The following is a 14,513-nucleotide window of genomic DNA, read 5'->3' on the forward strand; positions in this document are numbered from 1 at the left end:
CGCAAAACGGGAGCCAGATGTGAGTGAGGCCTCCCGCGCCCGCCTCCTCCCTCCTCTTGGGCTCCCTAAAACCCGGAGTCCCTGCCCAGAGAGGATTCGGAGCCAGACCGACGCTGAGCAAACTCCGCTCCGCCGCTCCTCCGGGAGTGGAGGCCAGGAGGGAGGAGGAAAGGAAGCCGAGCATGCTCAGTAGGCGGGACAAAGTTTTTTTTTTTTCTCCTCCTCCTTTTTTTTTTTTTTTTTTTTTTTTCGGTCGCAAGTAGGAAGCTTTTTGCACTCCACCACCTCTGGCCGCTGGGAAGACGTCATCGCTTCCGCCCTACTTCCTCCTCCTGTTGGCGGCTGTGAGAATCCAATATGGAGTAAATCGGTGGAGTCGAGAGATGGGGCTCGGACGGGGCGCCCTGCACCGCCTCCCAGGCGCACCTCCCCCGGCCGCCGACCGCTCCCCGGAACCGTGATTGGCCCGGCCCCCCGGGGGCGACCCCGGGCCCAGCCCCCGCCGGCGGCCGGCCCGCTCCTCCTCCTCCTCTCAGCAGTCCCCGCCGCTCCGAGGCGCGCTTGTTTTTCTCCTGCTCTCCCCCTCCGCCGTCCCCTGCCCCAGTCTCGCCCCTCCGCGCCTCGCGCGCCCCGGAGCCCCCGCCCGCCTCGCCCGCGGCGCCGCCTCCCCCAGCGGCTCGCCTCGGCGCCCCTTCCCCGCACCTTCCCCCGCACCCCGGCCGCCCTGCTTCCCCTTCTGCCTGCGGCGCCCCCTTCATCTTTAGCCGCTCCCCCCACCCCCACCCCAATCAGGCGATCTCTGGAGATGTGAAGAAGGGGGGTGAGCGGACAGGAAGATGAAGGGAGCAAAGCTGCCCGCTGCGGGACAGGCGTCTAGGTGAACAGGAAAATGACCGAAGAAACACACCCGGACGAGTAAGTTTGGCCGCGGGGTGGGACGCGGGAGCCCCGAGGGGGCGGCGTGGGGGCCGGGGCTGAGGACGCGGGCGGGGACGCTGCTGGGTGAACTTGGCGTGGGGTGCAGCGGCTCGCCGACCTGTCGGGGTCCGGGCGCGAGGTTTTCCTTGCTGAGGGGAGGAGGGGGCCGAAATTGCCGCGTGCTGGCGGGGGGCACGCCTGGGGTCGGCGGGCTAGCGGCCGCCGTGGGGGCCAAGGGCGCACGGGTGACCTCGGGGCGGTCCCGGCTCCCTCTCGCCACCCATCCCACCCTGCAAGCCTTGCGGCGGGAGCTGAAGGCTGACACCCCCGATCGGGCTTCCCGGGGTCGGTGGGCTTTTGCGTTGGTGACTTTGTGACTCCCGCCCGGCGGTCCCCTCCGGAGCCCAGTGGGGCCCAGGCTCCGCCATTTCGTTTTCTTGAATCGCTCTCATTTGCATACCACATTTTCATTCATAAAAACACGGCGGAGCGAGGCGAGGCCGGGTGCGGGCCGCGCGGGGGTCTGGCGCGCCGGGGTCCCGCGCTAGCCGGAGCCGCCCGAGGCCCCCGCGCGTGTGAGTGTGTGAATGCGCGCGCTTGCGGGCCGGCACACGCGCCCCGCGGGTCGGGGCAGCTCGGGGGGCGGATCCGCGGCGTGTGCGACGGGGGCGGGCGGGAGCGTGCGGGGCAGCGCGCCGCGGGCGGGTGGTGTGAGTGTCTGGGAGCGTGTGCGCGCTCGCGTGAGCGCGTGCCCGGGCCTGTGCGCGGCCCGCGGGCCCGAGTGGAACAATGCTCCGGGCCCTCCGCCGGAGGGGCTCCTGGGCCGCCCGGCGCAAGACCCGTGTCGGCATCCCCTGGCCGAGGTGCAGCTCCCGGCCGGCCGCCCGCCTCGCGATCGCGGGGTCTGGCTTGGCCTTTGCACTCTCCCGCCCGAGGCGTTTCCAGTCGCGGGTGCGGGTGCGGCGGCGGCGGCGGGGCCCCTGGGCCCGGAGCCTCTGGTCTTCGGCCTGGGGTCCGAGCGGTCGCGGCCGCCGCCGCCGCTGCTTGGTGGCTGTACCCGCCACCAGCCACTTTTTTTTTTTTTTTTTTTTTTGTGAATAAGACGCTCTCCTTTATTGTCACATGACATGCCTCCTCCCCTGCACATTCATAAATCCGGAGCCTGCCTCGGTTCCTTTCATTCAGTGCTGCCATTAGCCGAGGTAGCGGCGGCCGGCTTGGGCGCACCGAGGCGCGCCGCGGCCGCGAGGACGCGCCCTGTAGGGAGGCTCCGCGCGTGTCTGCGCCGGGGGAGCAGCAGCAGCAGCCGCCCCCCGCCGCACCGCCTGCCAGCCTTGAGACTCGGCAGTGCGGGAGGGGAAGTGACTCAGGGCTGGGTAGCAGGGAGCTTGAAGGTGTCTTGGAGCAGGTGATAGAATGCTGTGCTACTCTTAAGAAATGTACTCACTTTTTTTTTTTTTTTTTTTTTTTTTAACACGCCTTTATCCTTTAGCGTCTGCTGTTGCCAGGCTGGGCAGGAGAGGGGCTGGTGTTCAGGAAAGGGAATTTCCTTCCTGTGGGTCCCCAAGGAGCCGTAACTGCAGTAACCCCTGATCCACCAGGCACCGGTGGAAAGGATCCCTCCTCTCCCGGTTTGCACATCGTCTGCCGCCTCTGCTGCTCTTTGTATTTTAGGCATTTGCTTTGCCTTCGTATACTGTGCCTTGAAGTGGCAAAGTGGAAAAAAGAAAAGTTGGGCTTTTAGTGCTGCAATGTGGAGAAGGAATACGCTGCTGGATAAGCAGGTGTTGTCATACAGGTGCTCATTCGGCCCTGTGCACCGGAGGGCAGCTGCGTCGCTCCGCCCTGGGGATTCTTGGAGAGGTTTGACCATTCCACATCCGCTTCCTTGGCTCCATCTCTTGTATGCACAGGCCTAGCTTGGCCCTTTTCACAGCATCGTGTCACCCTCGCCTCCCACCCCATCTGCTCTCCAAAGCCACAGGCTCAAGGGTGGGAGCACCAGGCTGTCAGACCAAGTGCTGTCAGAAACCCAGCCGAGACGATGGATACATCTGAGGACAGGTTCTGGCTTCGTTTAGGGACTCAGGAAGCCTGGGGGCCTTAGTCACTGCCGAGATGGCCTTCTGGGGGACACTTTTACGGTGATGACCTTGGCGTGAGGTGTGGAATGCCTGAGAAGGCAGCCCTGTAGACCACCATTGCAGACACCGTCCATTAGGTTGTTCAATGTCCTTATGTAATGGCTCGTCTCAAAAAGTTCTTCTAAATGTTATGCCAGGAAGAAGGTTTCTCTTCCTGAGTTACAAAGCTTACTGTGATTGGTTTCTTGTTGGTTTTCTTTCACTGCCACAGTAGACACTCAAGAGCTTAAAAATACTGCTTGATAATGGTAGCCATATTAGCCTAGATGATTGCTAGATTTATTTACTCTTCCTCTATGGATTTTGGTCTTCTGTTTTCTAGTGGCTTTATGTTTCAGGTCTCAGATAGTCTTTGGAACTACACAGGGTGTATTACTTACTGAGGGAATTGGTAACATCAACCTGGAGTTCCAGAGAAAATACACATCTTTGTACCTTGGGTAAAATTTTCTTAATAGGCTCCATATAATTAAAATTTTTATTAAACAGCTCAGATACTTAAATATATGCTACATTTAGTATCAGTACAGTAAATCAGAGTCTTGGAGCTATTAAAATTGTGCTTAATCTTAAAAAGAGTTTTTCCTTCTAATGTGCTTTTCCATATCAGTTTAAAAGTTCTCTCTTCTATTGTGAAAGATGGTCCCAAAAGATAGTTTCCATATAAAAAATACACTGACAACTCCAGATAGGAAGTCATATTAAATTCTGCAGGGTTTTTTTTTTTTTTAATTTAAAAAGTAAAAGCACAGCAAACTATTGAAAATGGCCTTTGGAATAGTTTTTTGAAAAACTTTTAAACCATATGTGCTTTTGTGTGTATCTTTAAAGCATTTGATCATGGCTATAAATGGTTTGGAAATTCGCAGAAAAAATAAACTGTTGAAGCAAGCTTTAGGTCAAGAGACGCAGGGCCACCATTCAGCTTTCTGTCTTCATCTCTTGAACTCTTCTCTGTACCCCACTTCTTGCTGGGAATGGGTTTTCAGCTTTACCTTCAGTCATATTTTCCCAGTTGTTGAGAATTTCCCATAATTTGAAAAAGTGCTTACATATTTTTGAACCATTTCAAAGACAGTACAAACATTGGGGTTCTTACACCTGAATACTTGAACGGTATGCTTTTCTATGAAACATAATAATACCATTATGACAACTTATAAAATTAAGAATAACTTCCTGATTTTTTTAAAGATTTATTTTATTTATTTGAAAGACATAGTTACAGAGAGAGGTCGAGACAGAGAGGTCTTCCATCTGCTGGTTCACCCCCCAAAATGGCCTCAATGGCTGAAGCTGAGCTAATCAGAAGCCAGGCACTTCATCTGGGTCTCCCATGTGGGTCCGGGGCCCAAGGACTTGGGCCATCCTCTGCTGCTTTCCTAGGCACATTAGCAGGGAGTGGGATCTGAAGTTGAGTAGCCAGGTCTCGAACCAGCACCCATATGGGATGCCAGCATCACAGGCAGAGGCTTAACCTGTTAAGCCACAACACCAGCCCCTGATAGTTTTCTTAGCTTGTTAATTTTCAGGTTAGGTGTTGCCCCATGAGGAAGTTTAAGTCAAGTTACTGCCTAAGATGACAAACTTTTTATATAGCACTTCACCCATTTAGTGTTTTCTCAATAATCTTGTGAGGCAGATGGTGTTCTTACTCAAGTTTATTGCTGGGGAAACGGAGGCACAGAGGTTAAATAGTTTGCCTGAGGTTATGCCATTAGTAACTGAAGGAGCTGGGAATTAGGCATGCCAGCAGCCTGGTTCAGCAAGAACTCGGTGTTAACTGACCACTGAGAAGGGGAGGGGGTGTCCAGCTGGAATCATTCTGACCTGGTGATAATCTGCTGTCACCATCACTTATCTTCCTGGTAAATGCCGGGAGGCATGAGTGCAAGTGAAAACAAATCATTTGGGCTTGAGAATTCTGTGATACCCTTAAGATACTGGAGGGGAGAGGGTTTAAAGTTCATTATTACTGAAATGCTAGATCTGTGTTAATTGAAATAACCATTGTGGAAATTAAACTGTATATAGTTACTGATCCATGTTTTCTTTATGTTAATTTTAAAATGGGAATATAAAAAACTAGAGTTGACTTTGCAGAATTGGAATCTTAATCCATTCACTAGAAAATTTTGAAAGCAAGATAAAGCAAAAACTTTGAGAGCCATTACGGGGTTTGTAAGGCAGAGCTGTCATTGTATGAAGCTAAGTGTTCACAGCAAGGCTGCAGAGCTGGTTAGGCAGTGCACCTGGGCTGACCTTGTCGGTAGGTGCTGTTCTGGGTTTGTTTTCACAAGGATGTTAGCAGAAGCTACTGCCTTTCTGACTGTAGCTGGTCCCCTCTGCTTTCCTGTCCCTTTAGCCAATACAATATGTGAAAGGGAAGTCTGTAGGAATACTAAAAACTATTTTGCCTCATTGACCTGCTTACTTTTGGGGCAAACATTTGGTGTAGCAGCTGGTTCCTCTTGGGACACCTACATCCTATCTGAGTGCCTGGTTCATGTCCAGTTCCTCTGCTTCTCTTTCAGCTGCCTGCTAATGTGCATCCTGGGCAGCCAATGAGGGCTTGGGAACTTGGGTCCTGACACCCGCACGGGAGGCCTGGATGGAGTTCTGGGCTCCAGGCGTTGGCCTGTCCAACCCTGGCTGTTGTGGGCATTTGGGGAGTGAACCAGCAAATAGATCTCCCCACCCCTGTTTTCTCTCTCTCCCCATTTCAAACATTTTTTCTTTTTTAATTTTAAACGTGCTTACTATTACTCTTTATTCTGGCATTCTTTCTTCCTTCCCTCTTCTTTATTTATTTTTTGACAGGCAGAGTGGACAGTGAGAAAGAGAGAGACAGAGAGAAAGGTCTTCCTTTGCCGTTGGTTCACCCTCCAATGGCCGCCGCGGCCGGCGCGCTGCGGCTGGCGCACCACGCTGATCCGATGGCAGGAGCCAGGTACTTCTCCTGGTCTCCCATGGGGTGCAGGGCCCAAGGACTTGGGCCATCCTCCACTGCACTCCCTGGCCACAGCAGAGAGCTGGCCTGGAAGAGGGGCAACCGGGACAGAATCCAGCGCCCCGACCGGGACTAGAACCCTGTGTGCCGGCGCCACAAGGCGGAGGATTAGCCTAGTGAGCCGCGGCACTCTGCCTTATTCTGAGCCACTTCTTTTGGGAGGTGTACCTTGATTTTTCCCACTCTCCAAGTCAAAATTGGTAACTCTTTATCAGTTCTCCCCTGCACTGTATAGCAGTTATCACCATTTTTTTTTAAAGATTTATTTATTTATTTGAAAGGCAGAGTTACAGAGAGAGAGAGAGAGAGAGAGAGAGGTGTCTTTCATCCACTGGTTCACTCCCCAAGTGACTGCAACAGCCAGAGCTGGGCCAGGCCAAAGCACCTATAACCACGTGGGTGCAGGGGCCTAACCACTTGGGCCATCCTCCACTGCTTTCGTAGGCAAATTAGCAGGGAGTTGGATTGGAAATAGAGCAGCTGGGACTGGAACTGGCATCCAATGTCACAGGCAGCAGCTTTCCCTACCGCAGTACCGGCTCCAGTTAATAACCATTTAGGGCTGGGTTTATACACAGCATCACAGTATGAGCTTTCTGGAATCAGGGTTATCTCTGATGTTTTCTAGTTATTGACTCAATACCATTGGATGCATTGTGTTTACTTAAATCCATTTGTTTTATTCAATGGGTATTTGTTGTTTAAAATTCTTTTTTGTCCCTGCTGGCTAATGCAGTGGTTGCTAATTGTTGCATTTAGTTAAAGTGGCCTGTATATCAGTGTAAGCCTCTTTCTGAGAAGCTCAACGTGTTCACATGAAGCTGCGGGTGTGTTCTGTAGAAATTGGATGCAGAGCTCTCTGGTCGTTGTAATCCATCACTGGCAGCTCAGAACCATTGATTGCAACCCCTGTTGTGGGGACTGAGAAGTACAACATCACAGCAGACAACGGAAGAGCTCCAGAAGTCAGGGCGCGTGCTCCTGCCTCTGCAGGAGAATCTGCAGCCATCACAATCTTAACAATTTGCAGTAGCAGCAGGGTTCTGGTGGAGTCTTAACACTTGAAGTTGGAAACAGCTGTGCTGATGAACGCCAATATTGGCATGGTTCCTCTATTACCGGTTGAACACAAACACACCATCTAATAGCAAAAACCTCGAAACTGAACAGGATGATAATAGAGGCAGAGCCGGAAGGTTTGGGGGTGTGTGTGGTTTTGTTTTGACTTGTTTTTCTCCTAGGAAAATGGGCCTGGTTTTTGTTGTTGTTGTTGTTGTTGTTGAATACCCACTCATAGTGATAAACTTGATAATTCTTAGCAGTGTGTTTTTTTTTTCTTCATAAATATTTAAGGCTAGAGTACTGGTGGCTAAAGGCGTTTTCTGAGGCTTTTAGTTACTTGGAAATAGAAGGACTATTTTGCACTGATGCGCACAGTGCTGTGAAGCAAATTGTGTTTTCTGTGTGCTTGTCCTGGGTAGGCATGAAGGATTATTTCACAGCCTGGCGTGCACTGATGTCATGGGAAGGATTGGTAAAGTAGCTGGTACTGACAAGCATAGAGTTTGCTAACGTGAGCGAGCACTGTTTCATCACTACTCATTACGATCTCTTAGGTAACCTTTATCAACGATATATTCACTGTGGTGTAGTGCACACAGGATGACATTGTGCTTCTGGGATGTGCTACTCAGGGTGGTTGGCTGTTGAAAAGCAACATTTCTGCATTTCCTTGCAGTTGGAAGGCCGAGGTTTAGAAATCGATTTTGACTTCATCCTCACATTTAGCATGTGGGATTGAAGAGGTTAGGACAAATACAGCTTCTAAAATATACGTCTTTGGCTGCTCTGTATACTGAAATAATGATTTTTTTTCAATCTGGTTGTTTTGTTCTTAGATGTATTCCCTGTGGTTCTTTCATAAAGGCCTGAAACCGAGTTAGCAGGTTAAGTGTTTAGTTGGCTTTGCTCTGTTCATCTTGGTCTTATTATTTTCATTATGGATTCCACCCATTTCTTTGTCCCATCGCACTGCTTTGGCTCTGGCCTCTAGAGCTTATTGCTCAGAGAGGCTCTGATGTGTATTTGCATCCGCACTTCACTGGGAGCGCCCGGAGAAGCTTGGCCTCGCTGCCCTTCCAGGTGTGGGAAGAGCTTACTTACCCTCCTACCTGTGGCCTGGCAGAGGGCTGAGCACAGCTGACTCTGCGACTTCTACTGATTGATTGAAGCAAACATTTATTGAAAAAGCCGTCTTACATTATATAAAAATGTGATGATGTTCACATTGTACATACATCCAAGAGAGACTTCGAGATTGCTTTTTAAGACTACCAGAGGAATAGTGTGATGGTGGCAGATGAAATACGGCTTTGGGACCAGCGCCTACCCCTGCCCTCCTTATTGACTTAAAGGCCCTGGGTAAGCGTCCTGAGCCACTAGCCCCGGGTTGATCTGCTGTCTGCTTCATAGGCTGTAACAAAGTGGAAATGAGGTGACCTTGGGAAGGCCTTTTGGCACATCACCTGATCGAGGCTCCTCTGCATCTGCTATGTTGCATGTCCTGTGTCCTGCAACAAGATATTACTTCTTTTCCCGATTTACAAGGCAGAGTATCCATGAACCATTTTGGCTTCCTAGCCGCCTTTGGAGGCAGGGAATGAGATTGTCCCTAAGAGAGTGGAAGTGCCTTGCTCAAGGATCCTCAGAGAGCCTGTGGGGAGAGAACCAGAGCTTAGAAGACCTGCTCTGCTGTTGTGTTTGCTTTCCACACTGTCCTGCCGGGTCGCTGCAGAACAGCACCTTGGCTTTTGTACTGTGGTGTCAGTAATGCCCAGCTGACTGTTGGCCCTTTCACTCAGTGGCTTTTTGAGATTGTGATGTTTGTAGCTTGTCCGCCGTCTGTCATTGTCCCCTACCTGTAGAAGCATCCTTGCCTCCCTTGCTGTCCCTACCCCTTTCCTGATCTATTGTTAACATGGTTTAAATAGTTTCTGAAAGAAAAGTAAAAAGCTTGGCGGGAATGGGCAGGTTCTCATGGGAGTAAGTTGGCTTATGACATGTTTTGTCTACCGGCATGCCATGCGAGGGTTTCATTCTGTGTCTCCAGCCAGTGAGCAAGGTAGAGAGGGAGGAGGATTACAGATGCAGCAGCGGAAGTGAGGTTTAATTTAATCATCAACAGCCAACAATGTTGCTTATTTTTATAGACCTTTGAAAGCTATGTACGTGTGAATAGTCTTAAGATGGTTATTAAATTTACCTCCTTTTCTTCCTCTTTTTAGTCAAGTCTGGCTTTTTTTTTTTTTTTTTTTTTTGACAGGCAGAGTGGACAGTGAGAGAGAGAGACAGAGAGAGAAAGGTCTTCCTTTGCCGTTGGTTCACCCTCCAATGGCCGCCGCTGCAGCCGGCGCACCGCGCTGATCCTGGCAGGAGCCAGGAGCCAGGTGCTTTTCCTGGTCTCCCATGGGGTGCAGGGCCCAAGCACCTGGGCCATCCTCCACTGCACTCCCTGGCCATAGCAGAGAGCTGGCCTGGAAGAGGGGCAACCGGGACAGAATCCGGCGCCCCAACCGGGACTAGAACCCGGTGTGCCGGCGCCGCAAGGTGGAGGATTAGCCTATTGAGCCATGGCGCCGGCTCTTTTTTTTTTTTTTTTTTTTTTTTTTTTGACAGGCAGAGTGGACAGTGATAGAGATAGACAGAAAGGTCTTCCAGGTGCTTCTCCTGGTCTCCTATGGGGTGCAGGGCCCAAGCACTTGGGCCATCCTCCACTGCACTCCCCGGCCACAGCAGAGAGCTGGCCTGGAAGAGGGGCAACCGGGACAGAATCCGGCGCCCCGACCGGGACTAGAACCCGGTGTGCCGGCGCCGCAAGGCGGAGGATTAGCCTAGTGAGCCACGGCGCCGGCCTCAAGTCTGGCTTTTCTCAGGCTCAAAATTCCGGCACAGTATGCCTTGCAAGGGCATTGTGCACTGGCTCCGCATCTCACTTGCGACCCTAACCCTAATGGTTGCCTTCTCACTGGTCTGTGGGTAAGGTTTTGGAATAGGGGTCTGCTGTTTGTAAACCAGCTTTGAGGCACTTCCTGTCCGTTCTTGTTTGTTTGTTTTGAAGATTTGTTTATTTGAAAAACAGTAACACACCACAGAGGGAGAAAGATATCTTCTATCTACTGGTTGATTCATTCCCCAAATTCCCACGACAGCCGTGTCTGAGCCAGGTCAAAGCCAGGAGTGAGGAACCCCATCTGGGTTTCCCAGATGGCAGGGGCCCAAGGACTTGGTTATCTGCTGCCTCCCCAGATGCATCAACAGAAAACCAGATTGGAAGCAGCAGAGTTGGGACTAGAACCAGGGACTATGATGTAGAATACCAGTGTCGCTTAGCCCACTGCGCCACAATGCCTGCCCCTTCCTGACCATTCTTAGGTGTCTTCTGTACTAAGGAAAATTATAGGATACTAGATTACAGAAGCCAATTTGGAGTATGGTAGGCTTTGATTCTAAAGGACTTGAATTTAGAACATACTTGGGTTCCAGTTGCAAAACCATATAAAATATTGGATAAAATACTGCCAGTGTGGTGGCAGCCAGAGGAAAGGGAGTAAGTGGCTGTGAGTACCTGCCTGCCACTCTTACTGCAAATACAGAGCTGGACAGATCCAGAGCTGGGACTTGAGGAGCTTACATTCCGGGGCAAACCTTAGGGTATGAGTGGAATGGACAGCATCATCTTGGTGATTGATCACTAGAGTGGTTTCCCCTTCTTCCTGCTGGGTGCCTCCTGGAGCTGCAAGCTAGAAACACCAGCCTTGGGCTTCCCAGATTTGGAGGGGGTTGGGGAGAGACATGTGCTCATTCTCACATGGGTGAATCCATCCAGTGGTCAAGGGTCCACACGCTGCAGGTGAGGAGAGGATTCTTGGGAAGTGGAGCACTGTGGCTGAGTCACAGACCGTAGTCAATTTGACTTCAGACCTCACATCTGTAGAATGATGTTAGATGTCAAAACTTCACAGGGCCGCGGTTTCCTTACATAAAACAGTGTGCTATGAACAAGTGAAATTAGAACTCAGAATCCTGTGAATGCCTGTAGTGACACGTCTTCCTTGCCTTTCTGTTCAGGGAGCCAGTGCCCGTTCTGGTCACCTTCTCTGTACTGTGAGGAATGGATTCTTGCTTTGCAAAGAGAATGCACCCCTTTACCACCGATGGAAAGTGTGTATGAGTGGAATGGCCAGAAAGCATAGTGTTCGCCCGATCTGAGTTTTAGTCTAGCTGTTTTGAGAGGAGGCTCCTGTATCAGTGCTTCTCATACTTGAACTTGCATAAGGATTGCCCAGGGAAATCTGTTTTTTTAAAGATTTATTTATTTATTTGAAAGGCAGAGAAAAGAAGGAGGGAGAGAAATCTTCCATCCACTGGTTTACTCCCCAAATGGCTGCAATAGCCAGAGCTGGGCCAGGCTGAAGCTAGGTGCTCCATGTGGCTCTCTGATGTGGGTGTTAGGGCACCCAAGTTCCCGGACCATCTTCTCCACGATGCTGGCCCTGAGAGTCTGCATTTTAAACACAGCCATCAGTAATGCTGCTGCTGCTGGTTGTGATGATGGCTTGCATCTTCATTGCCCAGTCCTTAATAAAGATGGCCTCGCCTCCTTGGCATTGTTAAAGTTCATCGGAGAAGAAGGTGGTGCTTTGTACACTTGCCCTTCCTTATCCCTGGCGGGACTTCCAGCCTTGAGGTGCAGCTTGATTTCAGATGGGACTGTGCAGGAAGACTTTTTTCTTAGGATTTTAAAAAAAAGGTCTTGGTGAGTGCCAGGAGGCCCGAGAGATCCGCTGCATAAAAAGAAATGTGAAGCCCCCAAACCGCGTGGAATGTGTGGCAGTCGGCTGGCATTCTGCACCTTGCAGCAGAATCAGTCATGTACGGAAAGCCAGCCGCCCTGGGAAGCATGCACACTCAGCCCTAGAAGAAATCACAGGAAGTAATTAAACAGAAAAGGTCAGAGAAAGAGGAAGTGGTTGTGTTGTTTCTGATGCGAATAGCATTGTTGTTACTGGGGATCAAGATGATGGTGTTTAAGTCTCTTGGAATGTGACTGCTTGGGGATTTGATTGTATTTAAATTGGAGTCCTTGTAGTTTATTCTTTTTGACAGCAATCTAGCTAGGAAATAAATTGCTTTTAGGTCTTATCAGGAATTCCCACGTGCCTGAGCTAAAGTCTTAAGTTAAAGTGAGAGTTGCTTATAGCTTGGCAAATTGCACTTAAATGGAATGAATGTCAAGACTATTAGAGGTTAATTTTAGGTGTCTGGAGTTCTCCCTAATTCTCCTGATTAAACACTTTAACATAATAGTTTCCTTAATTGGAATAATGATGGAATATTAGCATGCATATTAAACCATTTACCCAAATTTGAATAGGGTTAAAATGCAAATTATCCATCACTTGTCAGTGCTTACTCTTTAGAGATAATTCCTGGTGAGAACTGGAGAAGAGACTGGAATATGAATTGGACTAGGGTTCCCGACTTGAGGCACACTGCTGAGAAAGCCAAGAGTAGCCAGAAGCACTGGAATAAGAGAGAAACCCTTTCTTCTGCAGGTAGAGGTATTAGAAACACAAGAGCCTGTGATATCAGTAACTCCAATGTGGAGGTAGGTACATGGTAGATCTGAAATGAGCTAACCGGAGGCCCTCAGCTTGTATCTTCATTAGCCTGGCCTATTTCTCTTTCAGAGAAAGGTAAGAGTTAAGGCCCCTCCCCAGCACTTAGATACCTTATCTGCAAGCTTTGAACTGACATCGGCCACTCAGTGGATGAATGGCTGGGGACCCATAGCACTCCCTGTGTTGTTAGTTGTGGGGAGCAACTGGGAGCAACTCGGACTAGACTGTTACTGGAATTAAGACTTATTCTATGCATCTGCTTTCCCACAATATGGCGCTGAGAAGGGAAACAGCTTCTACACAGCTGCCTCCAGTTCAACTAATAAACTGTGGGACCTGCTCCTGATTGGAGGAGAGCAGCGTACTCGGCGTGTGGGTAGCAGAGTTGGGATTGGTGGAAGAGGACTATAAAGGAGGAGAACCAGGAACATCTATCTGAAGGAACACCTGTGCAGCCCCCGAGAGAGCCGGCCGGCGGTGTGCCGCTCCCCCGCGGAAGTGGGGAATGTGGCAGGGGGAACCGCCCTTCCACCTCCGTGGAAGGGTCGGTAGCCAACCCGGGAAGAACCAGCAGCAAACCCGGGAAGGGCAGAGCAGACGAAAGAACAGCGCAGGGTCCTGTGTTGTTCCTCCGCGAAGAGGGGGAGCGACATAATGGTGCCGTGACTCGGATATGAAGCCTAGGCAGCGTTTAGTGTCGTTCCTCCATGAAGAGGGGGAATGACATTAGTGACCTGAATACGGAATGTCACCCATATCTCTCAGTGTATGTAACTGCATTTTTAGAGTAATAAAATATAACCTTATTAAAATACTGCTGAATTCACAGTGGCTGTTTTTCACAGTTATTAAGAAATACAATTGTAGGTATGAGTGTTGGGCACAGTATATAAGGTGCCACTTGGGATGCCCTCGTGCCATGTCAGAGTGTCTGGAATTGAGTCCTGGCTCCACATCCCATTCTGGCCTCCTGCGGATGCTCACCTGCCAGGCAGTAAGTGATGGCTCAAGTAGATGGGTCCCTGCCACTCATGTGGGATGCCCACATTGAGTTCTTGGCTTTGGCCTGGCCCAGCACTGGCTGCTGCAGGCATTGGGGGAATGAATGAGAGGACGGGAGACCTATGTATTTTGCTTTCTCTGTTTACCTTTCAGATAAATCAAATTTATATTAAAACTAATGTACAGCCAGGAGCCAGTAACACCACCCTGGTCTTCCACACAGGCAGCTTGGGCCATCTTCCGTTGCCTTCCTAGGCACGTCAGCAGGGAGCTGGATTGGAAGTAGAGCAACTGGAACTTGCTGGCGATCTTGTGTGGTATGGCAGTGTCATAAGCACAAGCTTAACCCTCTGTGCTGTAGCACCGGCCCTAGTTTCACATTTTGTTTTTGTGTTAAACCACAAGCTTATTTATAAAAAATATTTTTAATGAAGAAAAACATAATGAGGACATTAAAATATTTGGCACTATACCAGCCAGGGGAAGAGTTCATTTTCAACAGGGAATGTTAGGAAAGTGGAGCAGTTTTATCTATGGCGCGATCTATACCCTGATTTACATCCTAGGCCCTAGCCCCCACCGCCATTGCTGAAAGCCAGGTGGCCACGTGGCCCAACCACCGGTGTCAAGCTCCACCCCCATCCTAATGGGATTCACTGCTCCTGCTTCCCTGCCCACCCTCCCTCCGGCAAAATTTTGAAAGGACCTGTTCCTGAACGCGTGGCTCTCTTGGCTCTTCTCTGCTGCTCTCTTGGCTCC

General features: G+C 50.3%; 1 protein-coding gene across 2 annotated transcripts in view; it reads left to right on the top strand.

Annotated features, from left to right (window-relative positions):
- The first annotated feature begins 563 nt into the window (after positions 1-563).
- Positions 564-14,513, top strand: part of SPRED2 (sprouty related EVH1 domain containing 2) — a 125,762-nt gene continuing 111,812 nt past the window's right edge. The window contains exon 1 of one of the 2 annotated variants that reach the window (XM_017340722.4): positions 564-915. In XM_017340722.4, the coding sequence (XP_017196211.1) occupies positions 890-915 (26 nt within the window). In that variant the 5' untranslated portion in view covers positions 564-889. The remainder of the gene's footprint in view (positions 916-14,513) is intronic. The other variant, XM_089327602.1, reaches the window with a different exon arrangement.

This window comes from Oryctolagus cuniculus, chromosome 2 (genome assembly GCF_051225735.1).
Source record: "Oryctolagus cuniculus isolate XC-2025 breed Fujian yellow rabbit chromosome 2, ASM5122573v1, whole genome shotgun sequence".
Lineage (NCBI taxonomy): Eukaryota > Metazoa > Chordata > Mammalia > Lagomorpha > Leporidae > Oryctolagus > Oryctolagus cuniculus.